Source organism: Ranitomeya imitator, chromosome 2 (genome assembly GCF_032444005.1).
Source record: "Ranitomeya imitator isolate aRanImi1 chromosome 2, aRanImi1.pri, whole genome shotgun sequence".
NCBI lineage: Eukaryota > Metazoa > Chordata > Amphibia > Anura > Dendrobatidae > Ranitomeya > Ranitomeya imitator.
The window spans coordinates 677,481,740-677,502,881 of NC_091283.1; the positions used below are offsets into that span (position 1 = coordinate 677,481,740).

At 44.4% G+C, this 21,142-nt stretch overlaps 1 protein-coding gene across 4 annotated transcripts in view; it reads right to left on the bottom strand.

The window, feature by feature from the left end:
* TUBGCP2 (tubulin gamma complex component 2) overlaps positions 1 to 21,142 on the bottom strand; it is an 888,554-nt gene that overhangs the window by 493,562 nt on the left and 373,850 nt on the right. For all 4 annotated transcript variants that reach the window (XM_069753054.1, XM_069753055.1, XM_069753056.1 and 1 more), the window contains exons 9-10: positions 4,671 to 4,816; positions 4,358 to 4,538 (exon numbers count right to left, since the gene is read on the bottom strand). In XM_069753054.1, the coding sequence (XP_069609155.1) occupies positions 4,358 to 4,538; positions 4,671 to 4,816 (327 nt within the window). The remainder of the gene's footprint in view (positions 1 to 4,357; positions 4,539 to 4,670; positions 4,817 to 21,142) is intronic.

Sequence of the window (21,142 nt, forward strand, 5' to 3'; positions counted from 1 at the left end):
TTGCTGCAGCGCTGCTGGATGGCTGGGACGGGTCCGTGGCTGTCTGATGAAGGACCGCTCCAGAACCTGGGCCAAACAGTAATGCTACATGTGCTGTGAAAAAAAGTAAAAAGAAAATTAATACCAAAAAATAACCAGACGATAAATCCTGTGGAATAGAAACATACAGATTATGGCAATACAATACAGCCTAATGCAAGGGGAAAATACTTACGTTCTCTGGGCAAGGACTGGTCTTAAAAATGCCAGAACACGATGGTATTTATATCTTCGGATCCTTGCTCCTGAACCACTGGGAACATGGCTCTCTTGACGCAGGTCCTTGTTGAAGCGGTCCTTCATCGAACGCCAACGTGTTATATATATATGAATAGTAAGGTGCATAAGGATGGGACACGTGGATAGCCACCGGTGTGAGCTGCCCAAATGAGGTAGATAGAAAAATAAAGTGCAAGGCTGTCACAGAAATAGATCAATAAGCAGGCTCATGGTAAGTAATCTTCCACAGCATATGGTAAAACATGTGTTAGCAGCGCTTACCAAGGTAGGACAGCGGGCACCGGGCAGGATCCAAGTAAACTGAACACATGTTTTACCATATGCTGTGGAAGATTACTTACCACGACCGCATACGTTTCCAGACGGCAAATTGACGCCTCCAAAAATTACTGCATGTTGCATTTCCACGACAAGCCGCAAACGACGACGAAACGACGCATGCGTCGTCAAACGTGGCAAAGCGCGAACGATCGCAGACGCATGCATCCCTAATGTTAAAGATAGGAATACACAACACATGCGGATATTTGCAGAAGAAACGTTGCAGACACAACCGCAAATGTGAAACCAGCCTAAGACACCGCAGTTCAAGCTCAATGACTTCACAGCAGATCACATTGAGAATTTCTCTAACACGGAGCTCGCACCGTCACATAGGTGAAGTGAGTTCACTGCCTGTGAACTCGCAGGACCTGTCAGACGGCACAGGGAGCAGGAGAACTTTTTCACGCTTGCAGTGCCCTCTGAAAGGGAATATCAGTTCATAGGTAGACACTGAGCACATGATGCTCAGGGTCAGCTGGATTACAGGCTGTTTGGATGTATCATACATCTATGCAGCCTGACATCAAGATGTAGCAGAGCTAGATCCGTTGTGGGACAAAAGGATTAAAAGCATTTCTGCGGAAAGGTGAGAAATTTTGTTGCTTTTTTTTTTTTAACCTGTTTTGCAGATGACGAGGGCATCGGGAGAATAGGCAAGGTCATAAGTATGGTTTAATTAGAATATGAAAGGAGTCTGTCTTTTCTTCAATTAAAAGACTTTTTTTCTGGGTGTCTGTGTTTTCTTATAATGTGACTATGGGGTTAGTAATGGGGGCGTCTTATTGATACCTCTCCATTACTAACCTCGGCGATTGATGTCACCTGACAATACAAAGGTGACAACCCCCCAACTATCACCTCACTTGCCACCGCTACTCCTCTTCTCACAATTGTATAAAAGATTTCTCTCGCGTATCACCCCTACTCTGGAACCCTCTACCACAACACATCAGACTCTCGCCTACCATCGAAACCTTCAAAAAGAACCTGAAGACCCACCTCTTCAGACAAGCCTACAACCTGCAGTAACCACCGATCGACCAAACCGCTGCATGACCAGCTCTACCCTCACCTACTGTATTCTCACCCATCCCTTGTAGATTGTGAGCCTTCGCGGGCAGGGTCCTCATTCCTCCTGTACCAGTTATGACTTGTATAGTTTAAGATTATTGTACTTGTTTTTATTATGTATACCCCTCCTCACATGTAAAGCGCCATGGAATAAATGGCGCTATAACAATAAATAATAATAATAATAATAATAATAATAATAATAATAATAATAAGTGGGAAAAGTGAGGCTAAGGGCCAGAATTGGTGCATCTTAGAGATGTGCCTTTTCTGGGGTACCTGAGAGCTGATGCTTTTAGGGCAGTATCCATGGCCGCTTCCTAGGCTATTAATATCAGCCCGCAGCAGTCTGCATAGCCTTTGCTGGTTACTAATTATAGAGGACCCTTTGCCTATTTTAATAGCCAGTGAAAGCTAAGTATACAGATGTGAGCTGATATTAATAGCCTGGGAAGCTCCATGGGTATTACCCCCTTCCCAGTCTATAAACATCTGCCCCAGCCATCGGCTTTTCCTCTGCTAGTTACGAAAATTATGCGGGAGCCCACGCCATTTTTTCAGGAAAAAAGTAATCTTTTATTAATTAGATACATGACCGTAAGCTGCACACACACTGTACTAATTGAATTGGTCACTGGCATCTATATATCTACCTATTCTATTTTTATTTACTGCATGTAATACATCTCTTCTATCTTGTCGGCTCCGGCAGTGATTTTACACAATGCGGCACATGAATTGCCTGTTTTTCATATATATTTATTTATAACAAAAGTTCAGCTGATATACAACACTGTCAAAGGGTCTACAGTGCCTGTGAGCCGTATGAAGCAGCCTTGGAGGACGCATGTGGCCCGCAGGCAGCTTGTTTGAGACCCCTTCAGTGTATAGTTTCAGTGTTACAGAACACACTGACTAACCGGTGATGTTTCCAGTTGAAGAACTTCAGCTTCCATCAAGGACTCGTCTCCGGAAAAATAAGACCGTTATCTATAGCTGATCACTTCTAGAGCATATTCCACACTTGTTTCTTTAATTATTACACTTTGTCAGATATGCCAGATGAAGAAAAAAAAAGTGACAGTGCCGCCCTACACAGCAACAGGGTCTCCCTTTCGTTTGTCCATGGAAGACCGTATCCTCAAAAGTAAATTATATTACAGCAGTAATAAGGTCCCCTAACTGGCCCTACAGTAATTATGTCCCCACTTACCACCATACACTAATATTGTGCGCACCTCATTTTGGCCCCCATACTGTAATGGTCACCCATGCAGGCCCCCCTCATTTAATAATATCCTTCATCTTGAGCACCAATGTATTCCCCATCCTGGGCCCCTATGTATCTCCCACATAACCTGGAACTATATATATCCCCACATCCTGGGCCCCTATGTACTCTCCCCATACCCTGGGCCCCTATGTACCCCCATAACCTGGGCCCCTACGTATTCCCCCCATATCCAGGGGCTCTATGTATTCCACCCCCCTATATTGTGGGCCACCTATCTATTCCCCTCATATCCTGGGCCCTTATGTATCCATCCCATATCCTGGGTACCTATGAATTCATCGGATATACAGGGTCCTTATGTATCACCCCTTATCCTGGGCCTCTATGTATCCACAGCTGTCCTGGGTCCCTATGTTTCCCCCCATTCTGGTCCCCTATATAGAACCCCTACTCTGTCCATTGACATAGGAAACAAATTCTTCTCACCTTTCTGCGCTCCCCCGGCAGTAATCTCTAGCAGCTTCATATCGGCGTTGACTTTAACATGGTCGCTGACCTTTTTTTTTTTTTTTTTTATAATGTCACCGCTATGCGCGACATGATTATGTCAGCGCACGGTGCATAGCGGTGACGTTCCTGGCAGTCATGATGCAATGGTAGCATGTGGCTTCTGAAAGGACCGTGGTCTTTCTAAAGACCATGATTACCTGCAAGCCCTTACTATATCCAGCATTGAGGTCCACCCGAGTATTGTCCGATGTTCCAGCGGGCCAGTCTAACACTGAATGTCACCATTCAATACACTGCACATCATAGCGATTGATAGTTTTCATGACTGAACTTTAGGATACCTTTAAGGTTCTAGCAATCTTATGGATTGACTAACTTTCATATATTAGAGTAATAATGAGCATTCCTTTCTGTTTACTTAGAGGAGTGGCTCTTATTTTAGTTTTGCACAATTGTGAAATATATATCAGCAAAGTAAAGTACTGTATAGCACAGTATACCAAAACTGCCACTGGAAAACACAACTAATGGTCAGAAACATTTTCTGAAGGCATGAGATACCACAAATGAACTCTTGACGAGTGTCTACCTGATGAAGCTGCTTGACAGAATGGCAAATATGTATAAAGTCATTATCAAAACAAAAGGGGGGAGTAATTTCAGGAATAGAAAATTTTTAGAAATAATGGTTTGTTTCACATATTTCTTTACTCCTTGTTTCCATATGTGGTTTTCTCATAGTTTGATGCCTTTACTCAAAACTTAAAATGTGCACATTCCAATAAGAACAAGAAAAACCATTGCATGAACACGTGTCCAATCTTTTGGCTGGTACTGTATATTACAAAGTGTCTAAAACTCACTTCTACTTTTGCTGAAAGTAGAGTTCACTTTTAAATTTGTATTAATAATAAAATAATGTATTACACATTCACATACCAAAGATGGGCAACCAACTCCTTTTCTTCCATCAAAAAATCCAAGAGTACTTTGCTTGCATAGCTATATGCCTTCTCAATTTGTTCAACATATGCATGTTCTTTAAGTGTATAAATTATCTCCTTAGCATCAGGACATGTGACATCACAACCGCACTCTCTGACTACATTAAGGTATTTACCTGGTAAAAAAAAAGTGTAAAAAAAAGTAATAGTTTTATAAAGAAACAACTTTAGTTTACTATATGCAGGTGAGGTCAAAAACCAAAAAAAAAGGGTAAAGATAGAAAATTTAGTTTGATTTTCCTTGTTACCTGTACTTAGAATCTTTTCTGCAACCTTCTGAAGGAATGATGGAATCTGCTGTTGCACAATGGTGTATCGGCAATCCCAATACTTGTCATTATAATCGTCCTGAATTTTTTCTTTTTGTAACTCATGCTCTTCTACCATGAATTCACTGTAAAAAAAATTACTGGTGAGAGTGTCTCTACTAAAAAAATAAATAAATAAAGCTCAGGTTCACCCTGAACGTCAACTTTTTTTTCCATGTACTTCTCTCAATTTATTTATTCCATATTAAAAAGCAATATGTGACTATCATGTAAACACTTCTCAACACATGACGTGGGGTGTGCCTGCAAGAGTTACTTTATCTCATTTTACTTTCATGGTTTACTGTGCTCTCGGGTCAGGTAGTTACAGGGTTAACTCGGATGGCCTCTTACTGGGTCCTGGGATGCTTTTTATAGCCTCACTCTGAGGTCAATCCTTGTCGTTTATACTCTGACCCTTGGCTGAGTGTGTCTGACCTTGGGGTGCCTCTGCTTTGTGCAAGTACTAAAATCTGTCTATTTGGTTTCTGATCTGGTTCTGTCCCTGTTGTGATTCCTGCCTGCTGTTTCTGTACCGTTTATTGCCCGTTCTGGTTTTTCTGATCTCTTGCTACGTCCTGACTATTCTTCTGACTGCCCCTGTGTACTGCGCCGCCCTCTCCGTGTATGACCCCCGCCTGTCCGACTTGATTTCCCCTCTCCTTTACTTCAGATTCCCTGTAAAATCCTACAGTCATCTCCAGCAGCAGGAAGCTAAGCCCTGCCCCCTGTGGTCACATGATCATAGGTCCTTCTGTTCTCTACCATACTCAGCACGCTGTGCAGGTCCCGTCTGTCTGAGTTTTGCTTGTGGTATCTGACCCCGGACTCTCCCGTAGTGTGGGTGAGTCACCTTGTTCAGCCGTGACAGTGCGCCGGTGCTGACAGGATCCTGGCATTATAAACGACTGTCACAGTTTTTTTCCTCCCTCTTCTCTTGTCTCTCTCTCTCTCTTTTTAAGGGGGAGGTTAAGGAGTGTTATTTGCATGGATCATATGCAGGCATTAGCGGATCAGGTGAAACACCTAACGCAAATATTCCAAAAATTGTATGTGGAGCAGCGCACAATGGCTCAGACCCAGCAGCAGCTGGTAGATACCGTACAGGGGGCTGTCGCTTCAGGATCTTTTGGTACTGGTAGTAGAGATGTATTGTTGGTATCTCCTGAATCTCCAGTAAAACTGCCCAACCCCTTCTCAGGGGATAAAAAGGAGTTCAGAGCCTTCAGGGAGGGGTGTAAACTTTTATTTTCCCTGAGGCCTTTTTCTTCTGGGGATGAGTTCCAGAGGGTGGGGGTAATTATTTCTTTACTTCGAGAGGCTCCACAAACTTGGGCCTTTTCTCTATCTCCTTCTGCTCCTGAGAGGATGACTGTTTGATGCCTTTTTTTGGTGCCCTGGGCCGCATCTATGATGAGCCTGACAGGGTCTGTATGGCTGAGGACATGGTAATGAGTGTTCGGCAGGGCAAACATTCAGCTAAGTGGTTCTGTTCAGAGTTCTGACGGTGGGCTGCAGAGGTGTCCTGGAATGATGCCACCTTTCGAGGGCTATTCCGCAGAGGCCTGTCTGAATGCCTCCAGGACACTTTGGCCCTTCATCCTCCACCTGACACTCTGGAGGAAGCCATAACCCAGGCCGTACGAATGGACCGCAGATTATGCACCAGGGGTGTTATGTAGTGTGAAACTTCCCTGTTTGCTGGCAGCAAAGAGATTGGGACTGCTCCTGGGACCATAGAAATTGGTGCCACCTCGCTAAAAGAGAAGGAGAGAAGACGCTGCCGGGAGAAACAACTCTGTTGCTATTGTGGAGAACCCAGACACTGGAGAAAAGATTTCCCCTCCTGTCCATCATCCTCTAAGACTACAGGAAATGACTAGGTCACGGTCAAGGAAACTGCCCAGACCTTCAGGTACTGTCTTCCTCATGTACTAAAGTCTTGTTAAAGGTGGAACTATAGGTAGACAATTATCGTTTTTTCTCTACAGCATTGGTGGACAGTGGTTCATCTCTCAACCTGGTCAGTTCCTGTGTCGTCTCCCAACACAAGATAGGGACAGTCAGGCTGGAAACGCCACTTAAAATTGTGGCCATTGACTCTTCCCCTCTTACACGTACAGGGATTCTTTATGTTTCCAAAAGGTTTTCTTTACAGATCGGTTCTTCCCACAAGGAAGAGATGGAATGTTTTGTTATGGACAAATTGCCCGCAGGGCTAGTACTGGGCATGCCATGGCTTCAACGCCACAACCCGGTGATTGACTGGGAAACATGGGAGATTATTAAATGGAGATCCAAATGTGTCGATTGTTGCCATAAACCTGTTTATTGTTTGAAACTTGCAAAACCTGTCTCGGTGTCTTCTGTTCATCTGGAGGGTATTCCATTGTACCTAAAAGACTTTGAGGACGTGTTCTCTGAAAGTGAGGCTGAGGCGCTTGCCCCCGCATAGGCCATTTGACTGTGCTATTAATCTTATTCCTGGAGCCAAATTGCCCAAAGCCCGTCTATTTAATTTGTCAAGCCCGTAGCGCCTGGCTATGAAGCAATACATTGCTGAAAGTCTTCGTGAAGGGCATATAAGACCTTCTGTGTCCCCAATAGCTGCAGGGTTTTTCGTTGTTAAAAAAAATAGGATGGCGGCCTACGTCCCTGCCTCAACTTTCGAGAACTTAATAAAATCACAGTCAGGAACACATACCCCCTGTCTCTGATTCCTGATCTCTGTAACCGACTCTCTGGGGCCAAATGGTTTTTTCGAAATTGGACCTCAGAGGAGGTAATCTGATAAGAATACGGGAAGGTGATGAATGGAAAACTGCATTTCTTACATCAGAGGGGTTATTCGAAAATCTGGTGATGCCGTTTGGTCTCACCAATGCCCCAGCTGTGTTTAAAAATTTCATTAATGTAGTTTTTTTGGACCTCATTGGTTGCTTTTTTGTGATCTACTTGGATGATATCCGGATATATTTCTCTGACAGACATTCTCATTTATCACATGTTAAAACAGTGTTTCAAAGACTCAGGGAAAATCAATTATTTGTTAAACTAGAGAAAAGTTCTTTTTTCATTCAGGAGCTATCATTTTTGGGTCTCAATCTCTCCACAGGGGTTTTGTATGGATCCCAAGAAGGTGCAAACCATTATGGTCCAGTCTCGGGACTTTAGGGGACTCCAGCGCTTTTTGGGATTCGCAAATTACTATTGCAGGTTTATCAAAGGTTTTTCTCATATTGTAAAACCCCTCACTGATCTCACATGTAAAGGGGCAGATGTCAGGAATTGGTCCTCGTCAGCCAAACAATCTTTTCTAACTTTGAAAAACTGTTTCACATCTTCTCCTGTTCTGGTGCAACCTGACTCATCCAAGCCGTTTGTAGTCAAAGTTGATGCTTCGGAGGTTGGGGTGGGCCAGTCTTGTTACAGAGACCTGCTTCTCTGACTAATCTCAAATCTTGTGCCTATTTCTCGAAAAAAAATTCTCAGGCTGAGAGGAATTATGAGGTTGGTAATAGAGAACTCTTAGCAATTAAGTTGGCGTTCGAGGAATGGAGGCATATTTTGGAGGGGGCAGCTTACCCCATCATGGTCATCACCGACCACTAAAACCTAGAGTATATCAAATCTGCTAAAAGACTGACTCCCAGGCAGGCCCGTTGGTCACTATTTTTTCCCCGATTCCAATTCTCAACGTTTCGCCCAGGATCTAAAAATGTGAAAGCTGATGCTTTATCATGTAGTTTTGAGCCACTATCCTCACCTGATCCGCCGTCCCCCATTCTTCAACCTAATATCATTATAGCCGAAGTGATATCGGAATTGGAGCGGGAGATTGTGGGGGCTCAATCTTTAGCTCCAAGGTACAAACCTGAAAACAAATTGTTTGTTCCTCAGCAATTACGTTCCAAGCTCCTGCGAGAGTTCCATGATTTGAAACTGAGTGCTCACCCGGGCATTTCTGCCACACAAGAGTCAGTAGCTAGAGTCTTTTGGTCGCCTTTAATGGCTTTGGATATTAAGAATTATGTTGCTGCGTGTGGGGTATGCGCCCGTTCTAACAGCTCCCATTGCCGGCTGGGGAATTGATGCCTTTATCAATTCCAGGAAGAACATGGACTCACTTGTCCATGAACTTCATTACCAACCTTCCTGCGTCCCGGGGTAACACAGTAATCTGGGTAGTCAGACAGGTTTTCTAAGTTAGCACATTTTGTACCTATGGAAAGTCTACCTTCAGCAAAGACCCTCGCTAAGCATTTCCTTACATAAATTGTACGGTTACATGGGGTTCCTATGGACACTGTATCCGATAGAGGGGCACAATTTGTGGCTAAGTTTTGGCGAACTTTTTGCAAAAGGTTGGAGTCTTTTTCCTCAGCTTACTACTTAGAGAGTAACGGGCAGACATAGCGCACCAATCAGTCGCTTGAACAAATTCTTCGATGTTTGACTTCTGCTCTGCAAAGCGACTGGTGTGATGCAGTACCGTTAGCAGAGTTTGCTTTCAACAACCGTACCAAATCAATCAACCGGTAGGTTACCTTTTTTTATTAATAATGGTCTGAACCCCCATTTTGGTGAATTCTCACGATTAGATTTGGGCTGTCCAGGAGCTGAGGACTGTGTCAACCGAATCAGGGAGTTATGGTCAAAAGTCCGGCTAAATATTTCCCGGGCTCAGGAGAATTATAAGCGTTTTGCGGATAAAAAAGGAACTCTGCTCAGGTTTTGCAGTGTGGGAACAAGGTGTGGCTCTCTACGCAAAATATAAGTCTCCGTTTGCCCTCCGCCAAACTGGGACCTAAGTTCATCAGTCCCTACGAGATCATTAAGGTAGTAACATAGTAACATAGTTAGTAAGGCCAAAAAAAGACATTTGTCCATCCAGTTCAGCCTATATTCCATCATAAAAAATCCCCAGATCTACGTCCTTCTACAGAACCTAGTAGTAAACCCGGTGGCGTATAGTCTTCGCCTCCCTCCCTCATTGAAACTTCATAACGTATTCCATAGATCCTTGCTTAAACCCTTTGGGATCGGTGGTGGAAGATCCAGGTGCTGTTCCCTCCCCAGTCTTGGTCGAGGGGCATATGGAATTTGAGGTACAACACACATTGTAGATTCTCGGCGGGTTCGGGGGTCTTTACAATACCTGGTGCATTGGAGGGGGTACGGGCCGGAGGACCGATCTTGGGTGCCGGCCAGATCGGTACACACTGATCGTCTGGTTTGGGCATTCCATGCTCGGAATCCTGAGAAACCTGGGGGTCCAGAGGCCTCCCATTAAGTAGGGGGTACTGTCATGGTTTACTGTGCTCTCGTGTCAGGTAGTTACAGGGTTAACTCGGATGGCCTCTTTCTGGGTCCTAGGAGGCTTTTTATAGCCTCACTCTGAGGTCAATCCTTGTCTTTATACTCTGACCCTTGGCTGAGTGTGTCTGACCTTGGTGTGCCTCTGCTTTGTGCAAGTACTAAAATCTGTCTGTTTGGTTTCTGATCTGGTTCTGTCCCTGTTGTGATTCCTGCCTGCTGTTTCTGTACCGTTTATTGCCCGTTCTGGTTTTTCTGATCTCTTCCTACGTCCTATTCTTCTGACTGCCCCTGTGTACTGTGCTGCCCTCTCCGTGTATGACCCCCGCCTGTCCGACCTGATTTCCCGTCTCCTTTACTTCAGATTCCCTGTAAAATCCTACACTCATCTCCAGCAGCAGGACGCTAAGCCCCACCCCCTGTGGTCACATGATCGTAGGTTCTTCTGTTCTCTAGCATATTCAGCACACTGTGCAAGTCCCGTCTGTCGGAGTTTTCCTTGTGGTATCTGACCCCGGACTCTCCCGTAGTGTGGGTGAGTCACCCTGTTCAGCCGTGACAGTGCTCCCAACATCTATTTCTTGGCTAAAAAGTGAGCATAAATCACACCCCAACACAATCCGCACACTCCAGTAACTTGACTCATGCAGCCACCACTTATCAAACACACAGAATGATGAGTCCCCAAAATACGCTACTGTCTGACAATCAAAAGGTCACACTCTCAAAAGCTATGAATTCTCTAGAATACAAGGATCAAAGTTAAAGATTGTAATCTTTAATATAAAAATATACAGTGTTTATAATAAAATATATAAGAAAACAAAAAAACAAATATGCAAAACAGTTCTAAAATAAAAAGGGAGAAACAGAAATAACTTAACGTTTCAGTTTAGAGTTAACTTCTGTTTCCTTGTGGGAAGGAGAAATGAGAAGCTTCGTATTGTCCTGACCATAGGCTCATATTTCCAGGAGGTCCTGGATTGGCCCATTTAAAAGTTGCTGTTTGTGAATGGACGATGGGCTAAGTTACGGCATTTCAAATATCCTGTATCTCGGTCTTAGTCTCTCTATATAGTCAATAGGAAATATTCTGCTCAGTTACAAACCATTTGCTAAGCTCATTTTGAAACTGCCATATTTTCCACCTCTCAGTATTCTACCATGATACCCCCCTTGTGGTTCTGAGCTCCTGCAATAAGAGTAGGCAAATGTTATGTCCTTCGTCTTTGAGACAATCCTGCAGATATAACTTTACTATTTATTAATACTGACATAATGCCCCTTACAATTATATACATCTTTCACTGTCATATGTGATTAAAAGTTGCTTGTTTTCATGACAGAGCCAAATTTTAAAAATCTGACCAGTACCAATTTATGTGGTAACTCTGGAACACCAACAAATTCCAGTGATTTTGAGATTGTTTTTTCGTGACCCATTATATTTTATGATAATGATAAATTTAGGTTGATATGTTTTGTGTTTATTAATAAAAAATATCAGAAATGTGATAAAAATGTAAAAAAATAGCAATTTTCAAACTTTGAATGATTGTCTCTAATTCAGAAAGTCGTACCATAGCAAAACATTAACAAATAATATTTCCCACATGTTGGCTTTACATCAGTACCATTTGTAAAAAGTTATTTTATTTTTTATTTTAGGAGGTTTAAAAATGTAGCAGCAATTTTTCATTTTTTCATGGAATTTTTAAACATATACAGTTAGGGCCAGAAATATTTGGACAGTGACGCAATTTTCACGATTTGGGCTCTGCATGCCACCACATTGGATTTGAAATGAAACCTCTACAACAGAATTCAAGTGCAGATTGTAACGTTTAATTTGAAGGGTTGAACAAAAATATCTGATAGAAAATGTAGGAATTGTACACATTTCTTTACAAACACTCCACATTTTAGGAGGTCAAAAGTAATTGGACAAATAAACATAACCCAAACAAAATATTTTTATTTTCAATATTTTGTTGCAAATCCTTTGGAGGCAATCACTGCCTTAAGTCTGGAACCCATGGACATCACCAAACGCTGGGTTTCCTCCTTCTTAATGCTTTGCCAGGCCTTTACAGCCGCAGCCTTCAGGTCTTGCTTGTTTGTGGGTCTTTCCGTCTTAAGTCTGGATTTGAGCAAGTGAAATGCATGCTCAATTGGGTTTAGATCTGGAGATTGACTTGGCCATTGCTGAATGTTCTACTTTTTGGCACTCATGAACTCCTGGGTAGCTTTGGCTGTATGCTTGGGGTCATTGTCCATCTGTACTATGAAGCGCCGTCCAATCAACTTTGCAGCATTTGGCTGAATCTGGGCTGAAAGTATATCCCGGTACACTTCAGAATTCATCCGGCTACTCTTGTCTGCTCTTATGTCATCAATAAACACAAGTGACCCAGTGCCATTGAAAGCCATGCATGCCCATGCCATCACGTTGCCTCCACCATGTTTTACAGAGGATGTGGTGTGCCTTGGATCATGTGCCGTTCCCTTTCTTCTCCAAACTTTTTTCTTCCCATCATTCTGGTACAGGTTGATCTTTGTCTCATCTGTCCATAGAATACTTTTCCAGAACTGAGCTGGCTTCTTGAGGTGTTTTTCTGCAAATTTAACTCTGGCCTGTCTATTTTTGGTATTGATGAATGGTTTGCATCTAGATGTGAACCCTTTGTATTTACTGTCATGGAGTCTTCTCTTTACTGTTGACTTAGAGACAGATACACCTACTTCACTGAGAGTGTTCTGGACTTCAGTTGATGTTGTGAACGGGTTCTTCTTCACCAAATTAAGTATGCGGCGATCATCCACCACTGTTGTCATCCGTGGAAGCCCAGGCCTTTTTGAGTTCCCAAGCTCACCAGTCAATTCCTTTTTTCTCAGAATGTACCCAACTGTTGATTTTGCTACTCCAAGCATGTCTGCTATCTCTCTGATGGATTTTTTCTTTTTTTTCAGCCTCAGGATGTTCTGCTTCACCTCAATTGAGAGTTCCTTTGACCGCATGTTGTCTGCTCACAGCAACAGCTTCCAAATGCAAAACCACACACCTGGAACCCACCCCTGACCTTTTAACTACTTCATTGATTACAGGTTAACGAGGGAGACGCCTTTAGAGTTAATTGCAGCCCTTAGAGTCCATTGTCCAATTACTTTTGGTCCCTTGAAAAAGAGGACGCTATGCATTACAGAGCTATGATTCCTAAACCCTTTCTCCGATTTGGATGTGGAAACTATCATATTGCAGCTGGGAGTGTGCACTTTCAGCCCATATTATATATATAATTGTATTTCTGAACATGTTTTTGTAAACAGCTAAAATAACAAAACTTGTGTCACTGTCCAAATATTTCTGGCCCTAACTGTATTTTTAGGGACTTCTCAAGGTTTGAAGTGACTTTAGGGGTCCTCTATATTAGAAAAAAACCCAAAATTATACATTTTAAAAACAGCACCCAACGACATATTAAAATTTGCCTTCACGTAGTTTATTAACCCTTCAGGCGATTTTCAGGAATTAATGCAAAGTGACATAACAGGAATTAAAAAGTGTATTTTTACCACCTAAATGTCGCTGACTTTTGAACAGGTCACTATAACAAGCAAACTAAGGTCGCTATTTGCTCGTGAATTGCCATGGCAAACATCAGGTCCACAGGATCATGATCTCCGGGTGCTGATGGGGATAAAGAGGAAGCCCCCACACTCTTTTAAACATTTATATGATATAGTCAATATTGACAGCAGCATCTAAGGGGTTAAACAGATATGGATGGTGCCAACACTGGTCGTTAGTGATGCAGCAAGTTGTTAGCTATAGTGTACAGCCGACAGCTGATGGATTGTCTCCTCTATGGGGATGCTAGTCTCTTATATCTCAGGTCAGGTAAAAGACGTATTGACGGTCATTAAGGGATTAAATCACTTAATGACAATCACCTCACGTATAAGTGTTTTCAACTTCTGTGCGCACTATTATCACAGCAGAATAAGAATACCTTGTAAAAGCTCAGTATGAAAAAAACTAATCATGGAGTAATGGGTGATGACTTGATGTACACGGTAAGAAGCTGTGAGAGCTAGAATACTAATCTAATACACTGTACTGTACCTTGTGGTGCTCCTATATATCAAAGAGACCAAAGGTGCAAAAGATAAGTATAATGGAAGGATTCTTTATTACAAAACTTAGAAGCCCTACAACCATGGGCACTTTTGCGTATTTCGGTTGTTCTGGCAACGTATGTTATGTGCCATTTATCAGGAATAGTAGCATTTTGCACTAAGCATATTTTGGCTGAGTCCAAAACGCTGTGTTCTAATTACCGCACTTGTGTTCAGGTAATATGCGGATTTACCGCATCTAATGACATTGTATTGTGGAAAACACGCAGTGTAAACTAGCATATCATAGAAATTAACATGCTGTGGCTCGTAAACCAGCACTGTAGGTGAGTTTACGCAGTGTTAAAAAGAAGCACAGGTGGCATGGACTTTCTAAAAAACCCCATCAACTGTGCTTGCAATGTTGAACACATTGTTTTGGATGCAACGAAAATATGCTGCGTCCATAACGCTACTATTCCTGATCGTGGGCACGTACCCTTTAGTGCACTGCAAATGGTGCCAAAGAAATATTCTAGGAAAATATGTGGTCTAAAAAACAAATGTCAAAACTGTTCTAAGTTATGTTGCATGTTAAAACGTTAGTGAATGACCACATATAGGGTATTGCCATGCTTGAGAGAAAGAGCATAATAAATTACAGGGTAATTATTTTCTTACTAGATGGTGGCCCGATTCTAACGTATCGTGTATTCTAGAATATGTAGGTAGTATATAGCACAGGCACTATATTGCACAGTGACGTAGTATATAACACAACCGACGTAGTATATAACACAGCGTACGTAGTATATAGCAGAGCTTCATAGTATATAACACAGCCACATAGTATATAACATAGCCACATAGCATATAACATAGCCACGTAGTGTATTACACAGGCATGTAGTATATTGGTCAGCCACGTAGTATATAGCAGAGCCAAGTAGTATATAACATAATCATGTTGTATATCGTAGTATATTGCACTGCCATGTAGTATATAAAAGAGCCACGTAGTATATTGCACAGTTGACGTAGTATATAACAGAACCGACACAACCACATAGTATATTGCACAGCTATGTAGTATATAGCACAGAGCACGTAGTATATTTGACAGCCACATTGTATATTGCACAGCGACATAGTATATAGCACAGAGATGTAGTATATAACAGAGCCCACACAGTATGTAACACAGCCCACGTAGTATAGAGCAATGTGGCCACTATATGTGTGGTTAAAAAAAAGACTTAAAATAAAAAAATAAACATATACTCACCTTCCGAGGGCCCCTTGAAGTCCTGGCGCCTGTGTGCAGTGCATGCGGTAGCTTCCGGTCCCAGGGCTGGTATGAGCGCAGGACCTGCGACGCCCGTGGCAGGTCCTTCTCGCTTAGCATCCTTGCCACCGGAACCTGCCGCTTGCACTGCCGAGGACAGCAGGCGACTTCAGAGGGTGAGAATAACCTTTTTTTTATTATTATTATTAATATTAACATTAGATCGTTTTACTATTGATGCTGCATACACAGCATCAATAGTAAAAAGTTTGTCACACAGGGTTAATAGCTGTGTTAACGGAGTGCATTACACCACGGTCCGTTAACTCTGGCATTAACCCTGTGTGACCGCTCAGCGCTGACTGCAGGGCAGTAAAGCAGCGGCCATTTCGCTGCCAGACTCTGGCCATCACTGATTGGCCGTGGCAATGATCGTGGGTGTTTTGCCATGAGTCCAATCAGCGACTTGGATTTCCATGACAGACAGAGGCCGCGACCAATTTATACCCGTGACAGACAGACAGACAGACGGAAGTGACCCTTAGACAATTATATAGTAGTTTGAAGGCATACTGAACCAGTATGGCTACCACAGCATCTTGCAGTGGCACGCTATTCCATCCATCATTTATTTTTCAACAGGACAATGACCCCAAACACACCTCCTGGCTGTGTAAGGGCTATTTGACCAAGAAGGAGACTGATGGGGTGCTACACCAGATGACCTGGCCTCCACAGTCACCAGACCTGAACACAATCGAGATGGTTTGGGTTGAGCTAGACCGCAGAGGGAAGGCAAAAGGGCCAACAAGTGCTAAGCATCTCTGGGAACTCCTTCAAGATTGCTGGAAGACCATTCCCGGTGACTACCTCTTGAAGCTCCTCAAGAGAATGCCAAGAGTGTGCAAAGCAGTAATCAAAGCAAAAGGAGGCTACTTTGAAGAACCTAGAATATAAGACATATTTTCAGTTTTTTCACACTTTTTTGTTAAGTATATAATTCCACATGAGTTAATTCATAGTTTTGATGCCTTCAGTGTGACTGTACAATTTTCATAGTCATGAAAATACAGAAAAACATTGGGTATTCTAGAATATGTATGTAGTTTATTTATGAAGATTTTAGAATACATTGAATACACAGGATTCGGCCGGCCGCGACCAATTAGCGAAGCATGGTTCAATACTCGTGCCAATTCGCGGCCGGACTGTGCCTGTTGCTGATTGTTCGCGGTCTGCCACATAGTATATAGCACAGCCACGTAGTATACAAGAGCCTGAATAGTAAATAGCACAGCCACGTAGTATATTGCACAGCCACGGAGTATAAAGCACAGCCCACAGAGTACATAGCACAGCCCACAGAGTATATTGCAGAGCCCACGCATTATATAGCACAGCCCATGCAGTATATTGCACAGCCCACGTACTATATTGCACAGCCCACACAGTATATAGCACCATATCCCTGTTAGAAAAAATAATTAAAATAAAAAAATAGGTACCATATATACTCGAGTATAAGCCGACCCGAGTATAAGCCGACCCCCCTAATTTTGCCACAAAAAACTGGGAAAACTTATTGACTCGAGTATAAGCCTAGGGTGGAAATGCAGCATTTACCGGTGAATTTCAAAAATAAAAATAGATCATTATTTCCCCATAGCTGTGCCATATAGTGCTCTGCACCGTTCATTATTTCCCCATAGCTGTGCCCCATATAGTGCTCTGCACCGTTCATTGTGCCCCATAGCTGTGCCATATACGGTGCTCTGCACCGTTCATTGTGCCCCATTGCTGTGCCATATACAGTGCTCTGCACCGTTCATTGTGCCCCATTGCTGTGCCATATAGTGCTCTGCACCGTTCATTATTTCCCCATAGCTGTGCCCCATATAGTGCTCTGCACCGTTCATTGTGCCCCATATCTGTGCCCATATACGGTGCTCTGCACCGTTCATTGTGCCCCATTGCTGTGCCATATACGGTGCTCTGCACCGTTCATTGTGCCCCATATCTGTGCCCATATACGGTGCTCTGCACCGTTCATTGTGCCCCATTGCTGTGCCATATACGGTGCTCTGCACCGTTCATTGTGCCCCATTGCTGTGCCATATACGGTGCTTTGCACCATTCATTGTGCCCCATTGCTGTGCCATATACGGTGCTCTGCACCGTTCATTGTGCCCCATAGAAATCTCTGCCGCCGCTGCTGCAATAAAAAAAAAAAACACATACTCACCTCTCTTGATTGCAGCTCCCGGCGTCTCGTTCCGGCGCCTCCATCTTCCCGGCATCTCTGCTCTGACTGATCAGGCAGAGGGCGCCGCGCACACTGTATGCGTCATCGCGCCCTCTGCCTGAACAGTCAGAGCGCAGACGCCGGGAAGATGGAGGCGCCGGCCGGGAAGATGGAGCGGCGCCCGGAACGAGGACAGGTGAATATGCTATACTTACCTAGTCCTGGTGATCCTCGCGCTGTCCCTCTGCCTGGTCTTCGGTGCCGCAGCTCTTCCTGTCAGCGGTCACCGGCACCGCTGATTAGAGGAATGAATAGGCGGCTCCTCCCCTATGGGAGGTGGAGCCGCTTATTCATATCTCTAATGAGCGGTCCCACGTGACCGCTGAAGAGGGGAAGAAGCTGCAGCACAGAAGCCCGTGGGACGGCAGGGACAGCGCGAGGATCGCTGGGACTAGGTAAGTATACCTCAGCGCCCTCACCCCCTCACCCGCCGACCCTGCCACCCACATTGACTCGAGTATAAGCCGAGAGGGGCACTTTCAGCCCAAAAATTTGGGCTGAAAATCTCGGCTTATACTCGAGTATATACGGTATATACTCATCTTCCGTTGGCCCCCGGATCGAAGCGGTTACCGATGCTCCTTGCGTGCTCCGGTCTGAAGAGTGCATTGCGGACTCACGAGATGACGTAGCGGTCTCGCGAGACCGCTACATCATCATCTCACGAGATCGCAATGCATGGAGTGGACACCGAGGCATCGCGAGGAGCAGGAAAGGTCTGTTCTGGATCCGAGGGGCCGACGGATGGTGAGTATATACCGTATATACTCGAGTATAAGCCGAGATTTTCAGCCCAAATTTTTGGGCTGAAAGTGCCCCTCTCGGCTTATTCTCGAGTCAAGGTGGGTGGCAGGGTCGGCGGGTGAGGGGGTGAGGGCGCTGAGGCATACTTACCTAGTCCCAGCGATCCTGACGCTCACTCTGCCTGTCCCACGGTCTTCGGTGCTGCAGTTCTTCCCCTCTTCAGCAGTCACGTGGGACCGCTCATTAGAAAAATGAATAAGCGGCTCCACCTCCCATAGGGGTGGAGCCGCGTATTCATTTCTCTAATCAGCGGTGCCGGTGACCGCTGATAGAGAAAGAGGCTGCGGCACCGAAGACCAGCTGTGACAGGCAGAGGGAGCCAGACGCCGGGAGCAGGTAAGTATGTAATATTCACCTGTCCGCGTTCCAGCCGCCGGGCGTCGCTCCATCTTCCAGGCGTCTGCGCTCTGACTGTTCAGGTCAGAGGGCACGATGACGCATATAGTGTGCGCGGCGCCCTCTGCCTGATCAGTCAGTGCAGAGACGCCGGGACCGGACGCCGGAACGAGACGCCGGGAGCTGCAAGCAAGAGAGGTGAGTATGTGTTTTTTTTTTTTTTATTGCAGCAGCAGCGGCGGCACAGATTTATGTGGAGCATCTATGGGACAAAATGAACGGTGCAGAGCACTGTATGGGGCACAATGAACGGTGCAGAGCACTGTATGGGGCACAATGAACGGTGCAGAGCACTGTATGGGGCACAGCTATGGGACAAAATGAACGGTGCAGAGCATTGTATATGGGGCACAGATATGGGGCAATAATGAACGGTGCCGAGCACAGTATGGGGCACAGCTATGGGACAAAATGAACGGTGCAGAGCACTATATGGGGCACAGCTGTGGGACAAAATGAACGGTGCAGGGCACTATATGGGGCACAGCTATGGGACAAAATGAACGGTGCCGAGCACAGTATGGGGCACAGCTATGGGACAAAATGAACGGTGCAGAGCATTGTATATGGGGCACAGATATGGGGCAATAATGAACGGTGCCGAGCACAGTATGGGGCACAACTATGGGACAAAATGAACGGGGCAGAGCATTGTATATGGGGCACAGATATGGGGCAATAATGAACGGTGCCGAGCACAGTATGGGGCACAGCTATGGGACAAAATGAACGGTGCAGAGCACTATATGGGGCACAGATATGGGGCAATAATGAACGGTGCCGAGCACAGTTTGGGGCACAGCTATGGGACAAAATGAACGGTGCAGAGCACTATATGGGGCACAGCTATGGGACAAAATGAACGGTGCAGGGCACTATATGGGGCACAGCTATGGGACAAAATGAACGGTGCCGAGCACAATATGGGGCACAGCTATGGGACAAAATGAACGGTGCAGAGCATTGTATATGGGGCACAGATATGGGGCAATAATGAACGGTGCCGAGCACAGTATGGGGCACAGCTATGGGACAAAATGAACGGTGCAAAGCATTGTATATGGGGCACAGATATGGGGCAATAATGAACGGTGCCGAGCACAGTATGGGGCACAGCTATGGGACAAAATGAACGGTGCAGAGCATTGTATATGGGGCACAGATATGGGGCAATAATGAACAGTGCCGAGCACAGTATGGGGCACAGCTATGGGACAAAATGAACGGTGCAGAGCACTATATGGGGCACAGCTATGGGACAAAATGAACGGTGCAGAGCACTATATGGGGCACAGCTATGGGACAATATGAACGGTGCAGAGCACTGTATGGCACAGCTATGGGGAAGTAATGATCTATTTTTATTTTTGAAATTCACCGGTAAATGCTGCATTTCCACCCTAGGCTTATACTCGAGTCAATAAGTTTCCCCAGTTTTTTGTGGCAAAATTAGGGGGGTCGGCTTATACTCAAGTATATACGGTAACTATTTTTTTTTTAAATTATTTTTAACATGAGATCTTTTTACTATTGATGCTGCATAGGCAGCATCAATAGTAAAACGTTGGTCACACAGGGTTAATAGCAGTGTTAATGGAATGTGTTACACTGTGGCATAATGCGGTCCATTAGCACTGCCATTAACCCTGTGAGCACTGACTGGAGGGGAGTACGGAGCGGCGGCCACTGACTGTGGGGAGTAAGGAGCAGCCATTTTGCCGCCGGACTGTGCCCGTCGCTGATTGGTCGTGGCTGTTTTGCCGCGACCAATCAGCGACTTAGGTTTCCATGACAGACAGAGGCCGCGACCAATGAATATCCGTGACAGACAGACAAACAGACGGAAGTGACCCTTAGACAATTATATAGTAGATAAGCCAAGGAAAAAAGTATTTTTTTTTTTAGTTATATCTACTCATTGTAGTGGTAAATGTAATTTATCTCAGAGTCCAATGGTAAAGAATCAGTGAAGACAACCGTTTGTAAAAATGTTCACAACACACTGGGATGAATTCCCCCAACATGTGTAATTTGAAAAATGAAGCAACTTTAGGGAGTTTTCTTCTGCTTTGGCATGTCAGAAGCTCTGTAAATTGCACCTGAAAACTATTGAAACCAATTTGTGTTGAAAAGCTAAATTGTGTTGTTTCCCTCTTGAAGCTCTATTATGTAGCCAAACCGTTTCTGATCATG